General features: G+C 34.2%; 5 protein-coding genes across 11 annotated transcripts; 3 read left to right on the top strand and 2 right to left on the bottom strand.

The window, feature by feature from the left end:
• Positions 1-1,068: 1,068 nt before the first annotated feature.
• LOC105176625 (GDSL esterase/lipase At5g03980-like) lies at positions 1,069-2,334 on the top strand. The gene is made up of 4 exons (XM_088877300.1): positions 1,069-1,224; positions 1,308-1,520; positions 1,609-1,757; positions 1,852-2,334. Exons 1-4 carry the CDS (start codon positions 1,209-1,211, stop codon positions 2,332-2,334), a joined length of 861 nt encoding a protein of 286 aa, XP_088733426.1. The 5' UTR covers positions 1,069-1,208.
• Positions 2,335-4,077: 1,743 nt separating this feature from the next.
• On the top strand, positions 4,078-5,580 carry LOC105176579 (transcription factor DIVARICATA). The gene is made up of 2 exons (XM_011099435.3): positions 4,078-4,763; positions 5,160-5,580. The coding sequence occupies exons 1-2, from the start codon at positions 4,417-4,419 to the stop codon at positions 5,371-5,373; spliced, it is 561 nt and encodes a 186-aa protein (XP_011097737.1). The 5' UTR covers positions 4,078-4,416; the 3' UTR covers positions 5,374-5,580.
• Positions 5,581-5,773: 193 nt separating this feature from the next.
• On the bottom strand, positions 5,774-9,633 carry LOC105176578 (Nucleotide/sugar transporter family protein). Of its 6 annotated transcripts, none has more exons than XM_011099432.3 (8): positions 9,119-9,623; positions 8,841-8,954; positions 8,056-8,222; positions 7,630-7,838; positions 7,468-7,561; positions 7,208-7,374; positions 6,968-7,138; positions 5,774-6,227 (listed from the first exon to the last, which is right to left on the bottom strand). In XM_011099432.3, exons 2-8 carry the CDS (start codon positions 8,914-8,916, stop codon positions 5,948-5,950), a joined length of 1,164 nt encoding a protein of 387 aa, XP_011097734.1. In that variant the 5' UTR covers positions 8,917-8,954; positions 9,119-9,623; the 3' UTR covers positions 5,774-5,947. The 6 variants fall into 6 exon arrangements, with proteins under 6 accessions (XP_011097734.1, XP_088733206.1, XP_011097733.1 ...); XM_088877080.1 differs by having other exon boundaries at positions 8,056-8,207; positions 9,119-9,604; XM_011099431.3 differs by having other exon boundaries at positions 8,841-9,619.
• A 1,112-nt stretch (positions 9,634-10,745) lies between these two features.
• On the bottom strand, positions 10,746-15,049 carry LOC105176577 (uncharacterized). The gene is made up of 8 exons (XM_011099430.3): positions 14,902-15,049; positions 14,617-14,778; positions 12,833-12,924; positions 12,685-12,726; positions 12,513-12,597; positions 12,172-12,271; positions 11,207-11,307; positions 10,746-11,100 (listed from the first exon to the last, which is right to left on the bottom strand). The coding sequence occupies exons 2-8, from the start codon at positions 14,745-14,747 to the stop codon at positions 10,977-10,979; spliced, it is 675 nt and encodes a 224-aa protein (XP_011097732.1). The 5' UTR covers positions 14,748-14,778; positions 14,902-15,049; the 3' UTR covers positions 10,746-10,976.
• Positions 15,050-17,338: 2,289 nt separating this feature from the next.
• On the top strand, positions 17,339-20,718 carry LOC105176576 (farnesyl pyrophosphate synthase). Of its 2 annotated transcripts, none has more exons than XM_088877047.1 (12): positions 17,339-17,528; positions 18,462-18,486; positions 18,592-18,707; positions 18,846-18,932; positions 19,024-19,140; positions 19,230-19,318; positions 19,511-19,562; positions 19,709-19,804; positions 19,963-20,007; positions 20,055-20,168; positions 20,260-20,331; positions 20,410-20,718. In XM_088877047.1, the coding sequence occupies exons 1-12, from the start codon at positions 17,418-17,420 to the stop codon at positions 20,536-20,538; spliced, it is 1,053 nt and encodes a 350-aa protein (XP_088733173.1). In that variant the 5' UTR covers positions 17,339-17,417; the 3' UTR covers positions 20,539-20,718. The 2 variants fall into 2 exon arrangements, with proteins under 2 accessions (XP_088733173.1, XP_011097731.1); XM_011099429.3 differs by having other exon boundaries at positions 17,341-17,528; positions 20,079-20,168.
• Positions 20,719-20,735: the final 17 nt, after the last annotated feature.

Genomic DNA, 20,735 nt, shown 5'->3' with positions numbered 1-20,735 from the left:
ATTTTCTATTATCGTTGAAATCTACACAAGTTTACTATGTGTGAGAGTGGATTGAATTTTTTATTTCAAGTCATATTGCATCTTCTATTCTATTTACCATATATACTAGGCGTGAATAAAGTTTTTCTTAAAGAAAGAGTAAATTACAATGACCTTTGATGGGGTTTCGCATAATTATGGATACCCCTCGCTGTGAAATTACTAATACCCTCTTGATTTTAACGGTCATTTAACAATTAGCCTAATTCGTTAGGTTTTCATCCATTTTTTATGGTAAACTGACCAAGATGCCCTTGTAGATTAAAAATTATATTTTTATTTATTATTAAATTTTTTTGATTTTTTTGGACTAGGTAGATATTTTTTTTTATAATTTTTATTTTTTTTCATCCACCCTGTACAATATTTTTAGAAGTTTTTTAATTTTTTAAAAAATAAAAAAAATATAGAATAGATAAAGTTGATAATTTCATACCTACATCCAAAAATTAGATAAATTCTTCAAATATCAGGGGTATTTATAATTGTTCAAACGACGAGAGAATATTCGTAATTATAACAAATCTCAGAGGAGATTGTTGTATTTTATCCTAAATAAAACGAATAACATAATCATTATTTACATAATGTTAAATATATTAAATGAAGTAAAAAATACAATATAACTTAAAATAAAAAAGTCCAAGTGTGTCTAAGCTGCCCAACACCACTAGAGCTTGGACTACATTACAGTTGAAGGAGAATGACTGGAGGACTGAATTTCTAATCCAAATGGGACTGTATATGGGATGTTTGTTCTACTACTAATACTACTACTACTACTATACTCTATTATATATATATATATATATATATATATCCAAAGCATCCATCGTTGCTCCTGCAATCAATCATCCTAACATCACATATATACTTTGTTTCAACTACCAATCTCTCCATCAATGGCTGCTTCTTCTTTCAAGAAACTACTTCTCCTCCTACCCAATATTCTTCTTCTTTGCTCCTTAATTTCCTTTGTTTCTTTTGCTCACTCTCATCCTCTCAAGATTTGCAAATTTGATCAAATCTATCAACTCGGAGACTCCATTTCCGACACCGGGAATTTGATCCGGGAATTCCCTATTGGCTCCTCCACTTCCTTTGCTAGACTACCTTACGGGGAGACCTTCTTCAAGAACGCTACCGGTCGTTGCTCCAATGGCCTTCTCATGATCGATTACATAGGTATGTTTAAATCTTGTATCACATATGAATATTATTATTAAATCCATGTCTTCAACTTGACATTGGATTGTCTCTCTCTATAGCATTGGATGCGGGTCTACCTTTTCTGCCAGCCTACAAAGACACAGATGCAGATTTCAAGCATGGAGTCAACTTTGCGGTTGCCGGTTCCACAGCGTTGCCCTCTCACGTTCTGGCTGCTAAACACATCTTGTCTCCGGTCACCACCAGCTCCCTCACTATACAGTTGGGCTGGATGTCCACTCATTTCAACTCTATCTGCCTTCATCACAGAGGTATGTTCGTTGAATTACTGCTTAACTTCTCATCATCTTCATCTTAATTATACCTACCTACTTAAAACATCAATCATGATGATCACAGAGTGTGCTGAGAAACTCCAGACTGCTCTTTTCATGGTGGGAGAAATCGGAGGGAACGATTATAACTACGCCATCTTCCAAGGTAAAACGATGGACGAGTTACAAAGCATGGTGCCTGAGGTTGTCCATGCCATTACCAATGCTGTCCGAGTAAGTTCCTTCAATATAATATGTTATAACTATTGCAATATCATTTCTTGTTACATTCATCTGACTCTAGCTACTTTGCAATTTGATTATGCAGAGAGTGATTAGTCTCGGGGCAACAAGAGTAGTGGTGCCCGGAAACTTCCCTATCGGCTGTCTCCCGATCTATAAAACAGCTTTCCAGACCAACATGTTGGCAGCATACGACGAAAATCGATGCCTGAAGCAGCTGAACGACTTTGCAATGTACCATAATGAACAGCTGCAGCAAGCCATTGAGAAGCTGCAACAAGCCCACCCAAATGCCATCATAGTCTATGCCGATTACTACAACGCATATCAGTACCTGCTCCACTTCGCCAAATCTCATGGGTTTGATACAGAGAGGGCTTGCTGTGGGAGTGGAGGCAAATACAGTTTCAACGTGACAAGAATGTGCGGAGCTCCGGGTGTCGGCGTCTGTGCGGATCCGGGCCGGTTCTTGAGCTGGGACGGGGTCCATTTGACACAACAAGGGTACAAGATAATGGCTGGCTGGCTGCTGCATGACATCTTCACCAACCTTCACTGCCATTTCTGATCCTCTCTGTATTAGAATTTTCGAAAGATTGGTTTTAATCTGCACATTTTGCTTAGTGTTTGTTGTTCGTATTTTTCCCAAGTCAATAAAGCAACGTAATTTGCATATATATATTTCAGCAGTTTCTTTTATATGTTTGTTAGGAATTTAATTATATGTTTTATTCTTTTTTCTAAAGAAAAGGATGTATAAAGCACAACAGCATTAAATACAACTTATCCGATATGATACGTGAAATAAGCAAATAAATTTCTATAAAAAAAGAATAAATAAATTATTCCCATGTGTTTCAAAAAATAACGGGGTAATTTGCATTTTTCCCGATCACGATATGATTACTTAAATACCTTCAAATACATCTATTTTTTACACAACTCACCATCTCTTTAAGTTTTTCTACCAGTAATGTTATATCCATTCAAGTATAAAATGGGTAAAAATACATTTTATCCTAATCTGATATGTTAAATGTGTAAAAAATATTTTGTAAAAAAAAATAATTTACCTCTTAGATTTGAAAAAATGAAACAAATTACTGTCTATCTAAACCGTTGTTGGGGGGAGGGGGATAATTTGCTAATATTTTTTTGTATGATTTTTTTTGCTTATTTATGATGATATGTGATTCATTATATCATTCAATATACTCAAATTTAAAAATTATTTTGAGTTTTTGATACATCAACGAAGACGTTCAAACACTATTCTAATATATCAATAGTTTTTTTTTTTCTTTTAATTGAAACCACCCGGGGTGGGGGGAGCTTTTCGGAGTCCCCGATCCTTCTTTATTAAAAAAAAGGTGAGCAAATTTACAGCGGGGAGTGCTGACTCCCTATCATTTCTAACAAAGCTGTAAAATCAGAAGTACTACTCCCTTACAAATATTCGCCCAAAGCATAGACGAAAAGTACTACTCCCAAAATAATATATCAATAGTTTAAATCAACTAATACATTCAAACGAGATAAAAAAATGATTACAAACTATTAAAAATAAAAATAGATTCATATTCATGAGACTCAAACTCACAATTTTAATTGTAATTATTCGACCTTACTAATCAAGTAAGGTATGCATATATAATGATTTTGCTTCAATAAACAATATAAATAAAAGATTAATTACACTTAGATCCCTTTTAAAATATGAAATTATATTTTTCTTGAAAGAAGTTTTTAGATTACACTTTTCTTAAAAGAAGTTTTAAAATTAAACTTACATACCCTCTAAATATTTACTGTTACAGCTAACCCACTTTTCTTAAATTTTTGATGAAAAATAATAATATTATCAAAATAAAGTTACATAAATTTTCAATTTTATCCCTCATTAACCATTTTCGTATAATAACTTTTTACTTATAAGGAAAAAGAACGTCACGATATTAACCTCACTCCACACACACACACACATATATATGTATATTAGATTTTGTCCCTTTATAAGTAAAAGAAATGTATATGAAAACGTTAAATAAGGAGCAAAATAAGAAATTTATGTAATTACTTTTGTTAGCGTTAGTATTTTTCTTCTAAATTTTAATAAAAGAGTGTTAACGGTAAAGAAAGAATTTTCAAAAGAATTTTAAATATAATTTTAATTTTTTGAAAAAAAAGTATAATTTTATATTTTGGAGGGGGCTAAATGTAATTAACCCAATAAATAAAAGATTGAGAGTGCTCAAGTAGCAAATCAACGCCAAGCACAATAAATACAAAAGGAAAAAAGAAAAAGATTTGCTAGTTCCTAATTTTCAGGAGAAAATATAAATATGGAGCAAATCCTTTGGTGGCAGTGGCAGAGCATCCCAACGGGTCTGTACGCAAGAAAACAATTCATTGTTAAATTTTTCAAGATTAATCACCAATTACGATCATACTGTTAGCAGATTCAGCAGCAAAATTTGCCTTCATCGGATCGCAGAATCCACGGCAATTCATCTGTTGCGTTGGCCCAGATAGGGAAGGAAGAAAAAGAGGAATACGTTGTTGAGGATCGCCATGTTCGGGTTGATGATTCAAAGCTGGAGGGTTCCTATGTTCAAATTGCACCAGTGAAATTAAAGGTGTTGAGAGGAGAATGGAAAATGCAAGCCGGTGTGATTCCAAGGTGGGGAATTCGAAGTGGACTTGGGAGGAGAACAAGCAATTTGAGGATGGTCTGGTGGAATTCCCCGAGGATTGTCCGAATCGGTGGGAGAGGATCGCGGCGAGGCTTCAGACGAAATCAGCGCCGGAAGTTGAAAGGCACTTCGCCGTATTGTTGGATGATGTGGCGGCGATCGAGGCTGGGTTGATTGAGTTGCCGGAGTATGTGGAGAAGGTCGGGTTCGGGTCATCGGAACCCCAGCAAAACCCTAAATCGGAGAAGAAACCGATTGTCGCGCAGAGAAAGGCAGCCAGACCGTGGACCGCAGATGAGCACAGGTAGAATTCTACTGCCCAAGCCATTTGATCAATGTCTCGTTGAGTTGATGTGATGGCAATCATGAGCACATGAATTTCAAGAACTATAATCTGAGTAGAATTTTGTAAATTATAAAATCAAAAATGAAAAATTTGGAGATTGAAATTCCCAAATAGTCTCAAAAGTGAATATTAAATAATCTTGAGGCACACTGCATTCTTGTTCGATCACTTTATCCTCTTATTTTCTCCCTGCCAAGAGGCTGTGTGTGGAGTATCTTGTTTCTTTGTTTACTTTGAATATTAATTAGTATTAGAGTTTGAATGAAACAAATGATTTAGTAATGAAGCGCATTTTATTCAAAAATAATACGTATGATTATGGCATTTCATTTTCTTCCTCTTTGCATAACTCAGGTTATTTCTACTTGGATTGGAAAAATACGGAAAAGGGGACTGGAAGAGCATTTCCAGATACATGGTCCTGACTAGAAGTCCTGCCCAGGTTGCCAGCCATGCTCAAAAGTACTATGAGCGTCAAGAAAAGGAGGAGCAGAACAAGAAAAGACGAAGCATTTTTGATAACTCGGCTGCTGAAGGTAGTTCTCTGACTTCTAAGTTCTGTTGTTGATTCTTATTTGAAGAAAGGAATTGAGCTTATTGGAAGATGAGTTTTTAGGGTGTGGGGAAAGTAAATAGGTATCTTTTTTATGGCATTTGATTCTTTGTTCAAGAGAATATGGGTAGTTTATACGTTATGGCTGCTGGTTATTTTTTATGCATCTTGGCTAATCCGAGGTTTTATCCGTAGTAAATTCATGAAAGTTGGATTTTTTAAGATTCCTGTTATGTTTTAATCCAAGAGAAACTGCAATCTTGACTGGATCTAATGGAGTGATAATTTATGATGAGCTTTTTCATCCCAAGTTCAGATGTACCTGGCTGGATGAGTACCAGTTGTTGCAGAAAAAGTTGCTTATATCTGAATCAAAAATTGTATTAATGTTAAATTTTTTAAATCTATACATGGGTCGAGGAAAATCGTCTTAAATTGAATCATCAGTCTTATGAATCAGTACACACTTCTTCTATACAAACTAGAAGTGTTGAGGTAACCAGAAAAGTCAAAAAAGTTCTCAAGTAGAACTTAAGTCGGCCCTTACTACCGGAAAAAAGACAGGAAGGAATTCATGGATTCGTAAAGCTCAAACAGCATTTGAATTATCCTCAGCAACTGGTTTCTCTTCGTCCTCAATACTCTTGGGTTTTAGAGGAGGTAAGTTTTGGCTTGGAAGCAGGGTACTTCCCTTCTCACCCGTTCCTTTCAGGTTAAGAGACGTGTAGACCGACATTCCACAAAGAGCTAGAACAGCACCTATAATGCTCACAAGTCCTGGATCAGAATCAAAAAGCAGGTATCCTCCAAGTAGGATGACACAAGTCTTGAATTGCCCAAGAACGACGTGAGATGTTGCAGAAGTCGCTCTGTACAAGTAGAACTAAAGCATTTTACCAATAATTGATCCACTTAAAACACAGCTCAACACACCAAAACGTTTGCATCATTTAGCATACATCTCATACTTCAATGGCCACGTTTAGTCAAAAGAGTCGAAGGGAAGTAAATCTCAAATACTTTCGGTAGAAGAAAAAATATATTGAAAAGAAAAGGCTAACTCTCATAATTTTATTAAATTACCCATTTCTTCACTTTGTATCAAAAAATAAATAAATTAATATTATATTAATATAATTTTAGTATATCAAAAATTTAAGAATCTTATTAATAAAAATATTTATCATATAAGAATAAGAATATTTTTTATTAATAAAATATTCATCAAAATGAGTATTGTTTATTTATTCTAAACTATCAACGAGAAAAAGAAAAGAATTGGAAGAAACTATATATATATATGTATATATATGGTTATAGGAGTAAATAAAAATAAAAACTGTATTTTTTTTTTTTTTGGCCTTATACTTCCACTTTTCCGTCAAATTTTGAATGAAAACAAAATTAAATTCCGGATTCATATACACCAAGGTTTACTCAACTCCATCTCTTGCTACTAACCAAACACAAGATTATCTTTTGTATATTCATTTTTACTTTTACTTCTCTTATTCTTTCATTTTTTGCCCCAAGCAAACATTCTCTGAGATATATATATATATATATATATATATATAGAGAGAGAGAGAGAGAGAGAGGAATTTCTTACCCAAGTGCCAAAGCTCCAGACCACTGCAAGAGGAAGCCCAGCAAAGCTGATATTAGAATTGCAGTTCCATTCGTTGCGTCCCATTTGAAAGACAGTACCCCTGGAGGGTCTAACCAGGGCATAAGAGCTACCAAGAAGAAGATTGTCACCGGGGTTGTCTTCCACATCAACCTACATAGAGAATGCAGCGTCCTGAGTAAGAGTGAGTTAACCGCGATAAGTAAACAATGTTTTACTTACGCAAGGGCAGTCCAGTTGCCTTGCTGCTGCAGATTAGACCAGAGTATTTTGTTAATGGCACTTGGAACTATCCAGGCAATGGCAACACAAGCACCAAATAAGTTGAACTCTAAGTCTGTAACAGTTGCAATAGCCACACCGAACGAGACAACAATGAGAGCAACGACCTGCATCCATATGAAGTAAATATCTCTATTGTAATGAAGTATCCCTTTTTGGGAGATATATAAAAACAACTCATGTAAGAAAATTCCAGTTACCTTGCTGAAGGATATGATCTTTCTGAAAAGTATAAATTCAGCTGTAACAATGGTTGGAGTGACTGCAATTTTAGCCATCTGGTAGAAACCAACACTGCACAAAAGGTGAATGAGTAAACACGATAACATCAAGAAATGTCAGTAATAAACTTGGATAAGGACCTGTTATGCTTTAAGCTGGTATTTGCGAGTCCAGAGGCAAAAGCCATGACCGCACCCAAAGCAAACAACGATGAGAACGGTGTAGATTTAGATGGAGGAGAGACTGGAAGCATCGAGAATGCTCTGAAAACTGCAAGCAGAATCCAAGCAGTCGTGTAGTGGATTAACGTGAGGAATATTGGAAAATTGAATCCGACTCTCCCCATAACCTGTGTTGCCGATGAAGCATATCAAAATAAATGAACCAGAACTTGAAACAACAGAAAGGGACAGAAAATGGTAACGTGTGCAACAACAGATTGAAAATGTTCATTGTTAAGGATTATTGACAGGAATTCTTGATCCTGCAGTAGACCACAGCTACTTAGTCATTAGTACCTCAGACAATGAAAGACTAAGTGACAGTAAGAAGTAAAACACACAAACCAATTTGTTTCCCAGAATTATTCCAACAGCAACCATAAAATTGAAGGACATTGCCACAACTGGACCACAAAAACGTTGTTGTTGGCGCTTGGCACCTTCAGATGTCCGAAGCTCATTGTAAAGAGAGCTTCTGATTTCTTCCAACGCACGACCTGGTAAAATGGAAGCTAGAAGAAGATAAGTTTTCATTTTGGGTTTAGACTGTTATACAATGATGTCATTGAACAATACAAATTACTCCAAACTGAATTCTATCGATCTATCTAATAATGAATGCTCGATTATCAATAAATAGAGTCATTAATACATAAATCCAGACGGCATGTCAGGACAATGAATGCAGAATCAGATAAGTTAACATGGGACTTCTCATAGTAATTCATCTCTGCTGAAAGACATATATATATATATATATATATATATAAATTACCAACTCGAAATCAATTTATCAAATGAATCAAATCAATCACTTTCTTGAAATTAAGCCAGGAATAGACAGGATCAAATCCAAATATCGGCGAAACGAGAGTATGTCTAATGACATTAATTAAGACAAAAGCCAATTCCTTTTGCATATGAACAAGAAAAGTAAAACATATGCAGACAGCAACATTGGCTAATCAATCCAAGAATAGAATCTCAGTCCAGGAATCTCATTACACAAAGAAAAGAAAATATTACCCATGCCATGCAGGGTTAAACCATGACAGTGAAAATTTCAGACAGATTCAAGAACCACCAAAGGTTGCAGAGAAATTTATGATCAGAGGAAAAGAATAACAAACCTGCTTCGCCTGCATCACTGTCTTTTCTTTTGATGAGTCTTCTGCTTCGTCCCAACAGAAAATTGAACAAGCCCATAAATGCATTTGTCGAAGAATATCAAAGAGACGGAAGAGCTAAAGCCCAATCATGGTACAACCCAAACAAATAGGTAGAGAAAAACATTAATGTCTTTTGTCAGAAATCAAGAAGGTGAAGGAAATAAAAGGCCCGCTGAGGAGTTTCTCAACAGAAGGACTCCAAGAAATGAAAGAAAAAGAGTTATAGTACAACCATGTACCTATCCTACGAGAGCTCTAACGCTTGGTAAAGAACACATTCTTTTAGACAATTTTTTTATACAAATGCGTATCTAAGGAGACTCTGAATCAGGGTTTCTTTCTTAGTTACATTTGTGGTGTTAATGTTTTTCGATGCATTCTAGGAGAATACAAAGGTGGTGATGAACTTTTGTTTGTAGAAGTGAGCTTTGTTGGCTTAAGGAACTTCAAATCCCAGAGCCACGGTCTTCAAGAATCTGTCAAAAAATAAAGAAAGAAAAAACTACTCTTATCAAAGTCGGATATCACGGATCTCACTCACTGTTTTTACTATTAGGCCCACCTGGAAAAAAGGGTATTTTTCCTGTACACTACTCCCACCAATTTTGGGGGTTGTGGCCTACAAAAGCTTGCATTGTACAACATTTTGCTTAGATATAAAACCCAATAACTGAAAATGGAAAAGAAGAAACCAGTTTTGAGGATGTTCCTTTCGTCTTATTGTTTCTTTAGAAGCAAGTGAATGAATGCAGACCTTTCCTTGTGATGAACTCATCAACTATAGACCTGGGTTTTTGCTCTGTTTTAAGTTGGTTAAATTTGATGCTTCCAATTTTTGTTGGCTTTTTCCATTTCAAGAATTGAGTAATACTAAAGGTTTGAGAGTGGTTGGCATTTCACCCACCTGGACCCAGTGGTTGCATAGTTAGTTTGTGCGCAACCCAATTAAAGAGGGCTTCAATTTTGGCTTCACTTTCAGTCGACGTAATTCCGGTAGGGATGGATATCATGGCAAATTATACATTAAAAAGAAAGTTGACAGCCAAATGAAAATGCCCCTAACAAGGATTGCACAAAGCAAATCATCATAAATTAATCATGGGAAAGCAGTCCAGAACATTTACTCCCAAATTAATCCATCAACCATGCTGCCATGCCTTAGATCTTGTCGAGTACATGTAATTGATGGCAAAGAAGCAATTGTGAAGTCATGGTGCCTGTGCAGCTTCAGCAATTGTGCACAACAAATGTAAAGAAGAGACGCAACGGATCCTATGGAGCTGATCTCCCTGCTTATCAGAAGATACAATTTCATCTACGCTATATATTGTCAAATTTCTCATCAGGTTAACATCTTGACTGGGAAATGTACATCTCTAGTGAGAACGGATGTAACCTAGAAAGAGACTAGAAACAATGCAAACCCAATAGGTTCAAACTGATCACTACCACAAATCGCAAGTTTCTGCCAGAGAAACTCCAGAAGTTCATCATCTCATCATCTGTATCTCTTTTCACACAAAGTGCCTCGCTCCTATCAACAGCTAAAAAAACGAGATCTCAACACAAGCATGAGAATGTGACATGTCCAGAAATCACGCCCCATACAAATACAAAATTTTCAAGCTTCAGTAAAGTATTCTCAGCATGAGCTGCACTGCTGCAGAAATGCTAAACCTGCATGACTCATCTCTAGTAACGTGTGACATCTACTTAAGCACCAAGAGCCACCCGTGCAATCCTCTCATCACATGCATCAATATAGTATCAGAAAAACATTATTCTAAGCTTTGGGAGAAACCAAGGGGGAATAAATGCTATGTAGTTTTCAGTCTAAATTGGATGTAAAGAGAATGCAAGGAGAACTACTCAAATAGACATTTTAGAAAGGGGAACAAGAAAAGAAAAAACAAAACAATCAACACATACAGATTTCCTTTTTTCCTTTTGGCAAGGAAAAAGTCTCAGCACAGATTGACACCAGAGTCATTCATTAGCAGTCTGAAACCCAGACATATCTCAATAAAGATAGCCTGTAATTCTGTGAGTTAAATCTAGTATTTATGACAGTACTTCAGCTAAAATGATCGTACAATGTTATTTCATGTACTTCTGGAGAAATTTTCGATGGAAATCATTCCTGATGGTGTCATTAATGAAGCGCTTAGGTGTTTTCGTCTCCCCACGAGCTTGGTTCTTGAAAACCACATCATCATCCCACCTGGAACAGACAGAAATTCAGATACAACTTATGCCGACATAATCAAACACAAGATTGAAGAAGAGCAAAAGCTGAGAGAAACACAAGCGACGATAATTTACATTACCTTCTTTTCACACTGAAGGAAGTTGGATTATTCAGCAGAGGATTTCCACGCAACAATTGCTCCTCTTTAGCTTTTAGCTCTTCTTCTTGCTTTTCTCGTTCCTGTCACAAGGATAATACCTCATAAATTTCCATGTGCTACCACAGTTTGAAATAGTAAGCTCAAGTTCAGCAGAGCAAGATCCATATGAGATAGACGCACATATCATGGGGAAAATACATCTTTGGCCCTGTTGGTTTGTGCTTTTAAGTGGCCAAACACGCATTTGGACCATAATTGTACTTGTACAAGACTGTTCAGCAGTCCCTTTCCAATTTGCAGCTCACACACATTAACATGATTTTAACACATTTCAGAAAGGTGCCTCCAAGCTGCTTTTAAGGCAAATTTTTTCACTTTAGCCCTTGTCAATGAGCTTTCAGTGATTTGAGAGTCATTCTTTTCCAATTCCAAGGCATAAATCCTAGTTTAAAAAGGCTGCAGCAATATTTTCAGTACCTATTCTTTTCTTTTCTAGTTCCCCTCAAACTTAGATACAACACAACACGCAACCAGAAAACGAAGATGCTAATGAGAATCACATCGAACAGCCTCTTTAAATATTTTAAGTGATATATAATTGCTGTTTTTTTCCCTCAATATACAAATGAAGTCAGTACGGAAATTAATTTGTCTCCACAATCACCTATTGAAAGATTGAACAAACACCTAACCCAAGCCATTTTTATAGAATCAATTTTTTCAAACCAATTTTAAGAAATTTTCATGCAGACTACAAAGTCCCCTATCTTCTTCTCATTCATAATGCAAGAGAGAAAAATGATCGCCACACATATCAGTAGATGATGAAGCATCTCCCAGCATACATGTTCTATAATGACTAATTCGATATGCTCTACAGACGCATGAACCAATAGGGACTAGAAAGAGAACATCTATGGAAAACCACATGTTGCACAACTTACTTCTCTTTCTTTCTGCTCAGCTTTTTCTTTCCTTAGACGTTCAAGTTCAGCCAAAAGTGCCTCTTCATCATCACCATCGTCATCGTCTTCATCCTCCTCACTAAGAAAAAATAATTAATATTGATTATGAACCCAGAAACTGCAATTAGAATAGAAAGAAAAGTTTCACAGAGCAAAAAAAATTAACAAATAGTGTAGCAAGAGATTGAAAAGACAGTCCATTAACAGGTAGACATTTATCTAATTGAGTCAGTAAAAATATGTTAGTACACATGTAAGAAGCACTAAGGCTACAGTGGAGATATGTAAGAAGCAGCATTGACATCAGCAAAAATACTAACCTATCATCACTCTGAACATCCACATCGGCATCATCAGCGTCCACACTTCGTGGAACAATGCGGTCTTCAACTTCTCTCCTAGGTCCTGTAAATAGAGGTTTATAATTACCACTGTAGCTACCACCAAAAATCTATCTGTACTTACTTTATTCAACAACTTTAAACAATTTACCTTCTAAAAGAAGATGAGCTCCCTTCCGACGATCTCTATCCTCTGTAACATAAATGAAGTGCCATGTCAAGAAAGGAACCAGTGAAGCAAGCAATTAAAAAGGTGGAAGACAAATTATCCAAATCTAGTTTATCTCATAAGACACTACCCTTTGATGAGAAATGCCTCCTCTCCCGGTCCTCTAGTTCTTCCCTGAGATTCCTCCTTTGCAGCTCATCTTGGGTATCTTGTCCATCCTTTCTGTGCCAAAGCATCAAGAGGAAAATGTAAAAGTTGTTGGACAACATTGCCACAAAATAATGCAAGAATAGAAAACCTGATGCTGTTTTCATGTTTGGAATACATTCAAAGTTAACTTATCCTACCAATATGAATGAGTAAATAAACAAATTTTAAATGGAAACAATAAACAGAAAATATTAAATTTACGTTACACAGTGATGCTTCTTATATCTCAGAAAACCTGCTGTAAACAACCTTCTATCAAATCTCCACCCACACCACCACCACCACCATCTGTGTCTTTCAGCATTACCTCGCCTGCAGACTACTCGGCCTTATTCAAAGCTCAACAAACTAGTTGAAGGGCAAAAAATATTCGAGATAGCATCTAAACAACATGATAAATGAAACAAGAACACTTAAGTGGATAGTTCAGGAGAAACTTTCCGCCCTTCAACTAGTTTGTTGAGCTTTGCATAAGAACTGAGTAGTCTGCAAGCGAAGTAATGCTGAAAGATACTGACGATGAATGTGTGGGCGAGAATCTGTGGAGAAGAGATTGTGGTGCCTTCCCCATTCTCCTAGTAGAAATTTCTCAAAAGATACACAGTTATGCTATCTCAGAAAACATGCTGCAAGCATCACCCCAAGCAATTGAGCAGACTACCCAAAACATAATACAGTAAAACCTCTATAAATGAATAACCTTGGGACCATGAAATTTTATTAATTTAGAGAGATATTAATTTATCGATAAATTAATATTTTATTAATTAAAAGAGAGACTTTTTAAATTCAGCAAATTTAGTACATATGTACTGAAAATAAATGAATTCATATATGTTTCATTGATTATATTCATGCATCAATCAAATTTTTTGTAACTAATTAAATATATTCATGTATAATATCAATTCATTTTATACAATTAACTATTATATTTATAGATGCATGTATCAATTCATTGGAATTACTTAAACATATATGTTTACATTAATTCGTTGCACTTAAATAACTATTATAGCCAATTAAATATATTCATGTTATGATGAATGAAAACATATACTATATAAATCTTAATATGAAAATAAAATAATTCATAACACCCAACCATGTCTTCTCATCTAAAAGGCATCGCAAAATCATCCATGAATGATCCAATACGTAAAGCATTACAGACTTCATAATTGAGCAAATTACCATAATATTTATAATTATAATATTTATGAATTATTAATTTAGAGTTTTAATGGGACCTAATATTTATAAAGGAATTTTTCGGAAAATTATTATCAATCTTATCGAATTTGATGATTTTTTACAAAGGCCCAAGTCGGGACCGGAAGATTTTATTATTTTAGAGAGTTTATTAATTTATAGAGGTTTTACTGTAGTCAATTTTGCAATTAACAGAGAATCCTTTTGATTTCACTTCAACAATATGCTCTTCAATTAATATTCAAGAAAACAAAATAGGAAACCATAAATTTTAAGAGGATTAGTTAAAACATCAATAACATGAAGATCCCTAAGATTAATGTTTTAGATGCCAATCATACACGGAGTTGAACAGATAAGCAAAAAAACAAAAAAAAAAAACAATATAAATTACTGATCAAACACACCATAAAACCCCACAAGAAAAAAGTAAAACGTAAACCTAATACAATGAAAAAGCAGAACACACCAAAACGGAGGCGAAAAACAAACCTGGGTTTTAAGGTAGTGTGAGAAGCAATGTCCCTGGACGAATACTTCTGAGATGGGCCGAATATTCGGGTACCCCCTTGTTCATTCCCACCTTTCGCGGGTGCCCAAGTAGGTCTAGCCGCGGTCGTCATATCGGAACCCTAAATCGCTCAAACTTCGATTCTGCAAACCGACCAAGTCGTGATCACCAAAAACAAGATTCAGAGAGTCAATAGTCTTCTCCTCAAGTTCAATAAAAGATCAAAAATTCCAAACAATATCGACAGAGATTAGGGTTTCTACTACCTTCAATTTGATGTCACAATGAGAGAGGAAGACAAGAAAATGAATAGGTAGGACGAAAAAGCGGCTCGCCAGTTCCGGATTTTACCGTTTTCATGTCGGTTACATGTTGATGCGGCCTCCTTTAATCATTTGATAAAATTCAACAACATTTACAACCATTTTTTTTTTCTTTTTTTTTATTAATTAGAATTACATCGTAAATTCACAATCAATATACATTAATTATTAACAAATATATAAATATAATAAATAACTATTATTGAAGAAAATAAAATACCTATATATCGACACGACCCGAATGTCATATGACCGTATCTTCACAAATTATATTATACATCATTTACGATATTTTTTTCTATATAAACCATAAAATTTTCGTCTCGACAAACTACTCGATTCAGAGAGATTTGCAATAGTTTAATTTAAGCATTTACAACTCTTTATTGAAAATATTTTTTTCAAAAAATATATATTTTAAATTTTTACTTATATTATTTTGAATTATTTAAATTAAATTTCTTCGTAAAATTGCGCATATTAAGTCTTTTTACTGCACATTCTAATTTTAACTTTTGTTTTTAAAATTATTTTCAAACACAACCAACTTTTACTATAATTAAGCTTATAATTTTTCTTTACAATTTATTCCGACTACAAAAATAAAAAATTATTGCAGACACCTCATAAATATGCCACTTTGCTCGTCAATCTAATTGGATTTTCTATTGTATATATAAAATATAAAATTTGTAATAGAAAATTCAATCCAACCTGTAAAGCCACCTAAATTTCCGTTCTCAACATTATTACACTGATAATAAGTTAATGATTTATTATATGGTTAATTACATTAAACTCTATTTAAAAATATAAAATTATATATTTCAATAAAAATTAAAATTATATTTATATCCCTTTTGAGAATTCTCGATTTACAATTAACTATTTTAATTAAGATTTGAATGGACAAAAAAAATCATAAATTTTAAATTTTACTCCTCATTCGATATTCTTTTAATAATAATTTTGTATTTATAAGGTGTAAATATAATATACAAAGTCAATATAGTGTGATTATAATAAAATATTATTACCAAATCATTGGGTAAAATAATTTAGTTTATAAATGAAAAACATTGGTCATGTTTTTGTACTTTTTTTTTTTTATATTTTTACTTTCTATATATGTACTGCGTCTATTTCTTGAAACACTAGATAAAGTATTTGAATAAGACATTTTTAAAAAATAAACACAACAATAATGTTAGCCTCACCTTACATATAGGAAGCAAAAAGAAGCACCAAACAATGACTAGATTCCTCATCAATGGCTGCTTTAAATTTAATGGCTATAATTCGAGAACAATATTTTATTAATTTTTTTTTACTTTGTATATATATATATATTATATTCACACCCTTACTAGTATAAAAAATATTATTGAGGAAATATTAAATTATGAGTAAAATTAAAAATTTATATAACCTTTTTGCTGATGTCAATATTTTGTGTCCAAATTCTAACGTAAAAGGGTAAGTGTAATAAGGAGAGTTTTCGGAAAGGGTGTCAGTGTACTTGAAACCTTTTAAAAATTTATATTTTAAAAGAGATTTATGTATAATTAACCCATTTATTATGTTTTCAGTAATATTATTAAATTATTAGTAATAGTGAAAATCAATAAGTTAAATAAGTATTATATAATATAAAATAAGATAAATATCCGTACGATTGAGAGTTGCATTAGGCTTATAGGAAAGTGTGATGGACCACAATCTTAATTGTTGCACGATAACTTCAATGAGTTTGTAGTTGATTTTCGGAATTAATTACATTGGTCAAATATTGTGGGTTCGAGTTTTACATACGTAGATGTATAGTTTATATAGATTTTTTTATAATACTATTTTGTTTATTTATTTATTTTAAATATATTTACTGATTGAGTTCGAATATAATTAATTATATTACAATGAATTGAATCTTATTCAAAAAAGCATGCTGAACAAGACAGCTATTTAGACGTTATGTGGGCTAATAATGTATGTGCCTTAAGGTAGTTATATTAGTTGCTATATCACGCTTATTCAGATGATTAAAAATAAAATAAAATTTTGAAATATTTAGAAAAAATAAGGTAAGAAATTTATAAGATGATATTAATTATAATTTTTTAATTAATATAATAAATTTTAAAAATAAATGATCTTGCCCGTTGAAACGTATGTGAATGGACGTATTACCAAAATATAATGATTATAGTTAATACGGTAAGTAATAAATTATAATTAAGAAAAAAAATATAATATGTATATATAATATGAAAATATTACAAAATAAAGATAAATTATCATACTTTTGTAATATAATTATAAGTATTTAGTTTTTTATTACATAAATTTACCCTTAAAATAAAAAATTATTCTTAGTTGACACGTTGAGCGGAGATGCATTTTAGAGTTTTCTACATAACTTGGTTGAACTCATCCATCACGGTTTTGCCATACAATCGACTATGACCGACCTCAAGACCCGATTCTTGCAAGTTTACTCTGTCTTGAAGTCGGAGCTGCTGAATGACCCGGATTTCGAGTTCACCGATGATTCTCGTCACTGGGTCGAGCGGGTAACTCTTCTTTTTGCGCGTTACTGCGTGTTTTATAGCTTCAGTGCGTGCAATTTTCGAGTTTTGAGTTGTGTGTCTCTTCTTTTCAAGAATTTTCAGTTTTTTGAATCTTGTTTGTGATCGATTGTTCGTTATCTTTGAGCCAGTGGTCTCTGTTGTTGGTTTGCTGGCGGTGGCTTTTAGACAATTGTTAACTGTTAGCGGCTTTAGTTTTGTGTAGAAGAATGAATGTAAATGTGGTTCAGTTTTTTGTTTGGCAAAAAAAGAAAAGAAAACAAACTTAGCAACAAAAGAATTGGTGTACTGGCGGCCGTTTGTGGGCGAAAAGTGCGTGTTTCTTTGTATTAGTATAGATGATATGATCTTTATTTAGAGTACACTGGCATACACAGATTTTCTGGGCTTGTTAGCATAATTTGCATGATTTGGGAACTGGTTAATAGGTAGATAATCCGAATAGACGGACTTTCTGGTGGAGTTTCATATTTAAAAGAGAATGAAGAAAGATGTGGGTTGAATTATATCGGATTATGTATTGAAAAAGAAATGATCAGTTTTCCAATTGGTGTTACTTGAGAATTTGAAACACGAGTCGTTAATCATAACTGACAAGAGAACAGAAACTTATGACTGTGACATGTTTTGATCAGGGCAGATTGCTATTGTGTGTTTAGGAACTCAAAACACGGCTGTATGAAGATGAAATTGTTTTCATCAAGATCTTTTCTCTTTGTGCGTTTTATTTTTGCTGGATTTGTGCTCCCAAGTGCATCTGAACTGCCCCTTTACATATGCATTGCTTTGAGTTGAACTAATATGTTTCTGCTTGGATCTTGAGAGTTGGAACATTTAATAATGTTTCCATAGCCTTCATTTGAGACATGTATTGGCTCCTATTCATCTAATCATTTCCATGTGGTTATTTTATTACAGATGTTGGATTACAATGTTCTTGGAGGTGGGTTTCAAATGTTTGCAGTAATCTAACATTCGGATAATTTTGTTTGATTCTAACTATGTGGAATGACTTTTTCTTCCTCTCTTGTATTTCCTCTTCTTACAGGAAAGTTGAACCGAGGACTCTCTGTTGTTGACAGCTATAAGCTGCTGAAACTAGGGAAAGAGCTTACTGATGATGAAATGTTTCTTGCATGCTCACTTGGATGGTGCATTGAGTGGGTATGACAAATTTAATGGCGTCAGTTTGTCTATAATAGTCTTTTACGTCCATATCATGATAATGGTGTGACCTTTGCAGTTTCATTCTAAATGTTTTCTTTTGACATGGGTTACTAATAGAAAATTACGTGTGTACAGCTTCAATCTTATTTTCTTGTTCTTGATGATATTATGGATGGCTCTCATACACGGCGTGGTCAACCTTGTTGGTTCAGAATGCCCAAGGTATTCATACCCTGTCGTCTTCCTTTACTCAAGAATGTTAACGAATGCTAAGTTCTAATGACTAACAATATTGTTTGCAATTATTTCCAAGGTTGGGATGATAGCTGTAAATGATGGGTTAATACTCCGCAACCATATCTCAAGAATTCTCAAAAAGCATTTTAAAGGAAAGCCTTATTACGTGGATCTGTTGGATTTATTTAACGAGGTGCGATTCTATCCTTAGGATGGGAAGTCGAATTTCTTTTCCAAGGATGATTCCTTTTCCTTTTCTTATATTATGCCATAATTTAACAGGTGGAGTTTCAGACGACACATGGACAAATGATAGATTTAATCACGACTCTCGTTGGAGAGAAAGACTTGTCAAAGTACTCATTGTCATTGTAAGTATGAATTTAGTCTGTAACTGCTAGATCCATTTTTGGCTGCATATTGCTCTGGAGTTGGAACAACACTACCAAAACTATAATGCCTTTTGGTAGTTCCATATAACCAAGCATACTTTCGTGCTTCTTTTTCAATCTTGTCTTTGTAACTTATCGTTTTACTTATACCGATTCTTCCCTTTTACATAGGCATCGTCGGATTGTTCAGTACAAAACTGCCTATTACTCATTTTATCTTCCTGTGAGTAAACTCTACCTCCAGCGGAGGATATAGCTGTCTGTCAATTTGACGAATAAAAGCAACTTGTACTCTGTCATCCTCTTAATCTCCTTAGGTATTATCACATTTTGGTCAAATTTAAATGTGACTTGGGTGAACCGTAATAGGTGGCATGCGCGCTTCTTATGTTTGGTGAGAACTTGGACAATCATGTCAATGTGAAGGAAACGCTGCTTGAAATGGGTATTTATTTTCAAGTTCAGGTAAGCGATTCTTGCTACATAAAGTTTATACCTTCGACAAACTCGAAACTCCCATGTTACTCGACACATAATTCATGAAACAAAAACCTCATAAGTTTGATATAGATTCTGCTCTGAGTTTGGAACTATGATAGATCACATGTTCCTGATTCTTGTAGGATGACTATCTAGATTGTTTTGGTGATCCGGAGACAATCGGCAAGGTAAATCTTTGAATGTATACGGCCATCAATCTCAGTCCGGAATATAGATTATGCTGTTTGTGCATTTTCAGATAGGGACAGACATTGAAGATTTCAAGTGCTCTTGGTTGGTAGTGAAAGCCCTCGAGCTCTGCAATGAGGACCAGAAGAAAACTCTCTATGTATGATACAAACACAAATAAAATCATTTATATTATTCGATTCTCATGTTGTTCCTGATGTTATTGCTTACCAACGAGCTTTTCCTTTCAGGAGAATTACGGAAAGGACGATCCTGTCTGTGTAGCTAAAGTCAAAGAACTATACGAAGCACTCAAGCTTCAGGTTTCTTTCCCCTACCACTATTCTTTATCACAATAGAAGTAGCGAAAAACATTGAATGACTATTTGTTGAATTTGTAGGATGCTTATCTGGAGTACGAACGGACGAGTTACGAGAAGATAACAAACTCAATTGAAGCTCATCCTAGCAAGGCGGTGCAAGCAGTGCTGAAATCGTTCTTGGAGAAGATTTATAAGAGGCAAGAGTAATACTTTGGTCTAATGCATCTAAGACCGAGAGAAGCTCGACTTCTACCTGAGAATACTCTGTAATATCTAGGCCACCGTTACCGTGAGTTCAAGTGATCAATTTGAAGACAATGATCAGATGAATGTACTTGTGCTTGTACAATCAATGTTATATTATGACAAAGGAGTTATTTATCAACAGTATTTTGCTTCAAGTC

The sequence above is a fragment of the Sesamum indicum genome, linkage group LG13, assembly GCF_026168435.1.
Source record: "Sesamum indicum cultivar Baizhima isolate 11 linkage group LG13, ASM2616843v1, whole genome shotgun sequence".
Lineage (NCBI taxonomy): Eukaryota > Viridiplantae > Streptophyta > Magnoliopsida > Lamiales > Pedaliaceae > Sesamum > Sesamum indicum.
This window is presented reverse-complemented; position numbering and strand designations above follow the sequence as displayed.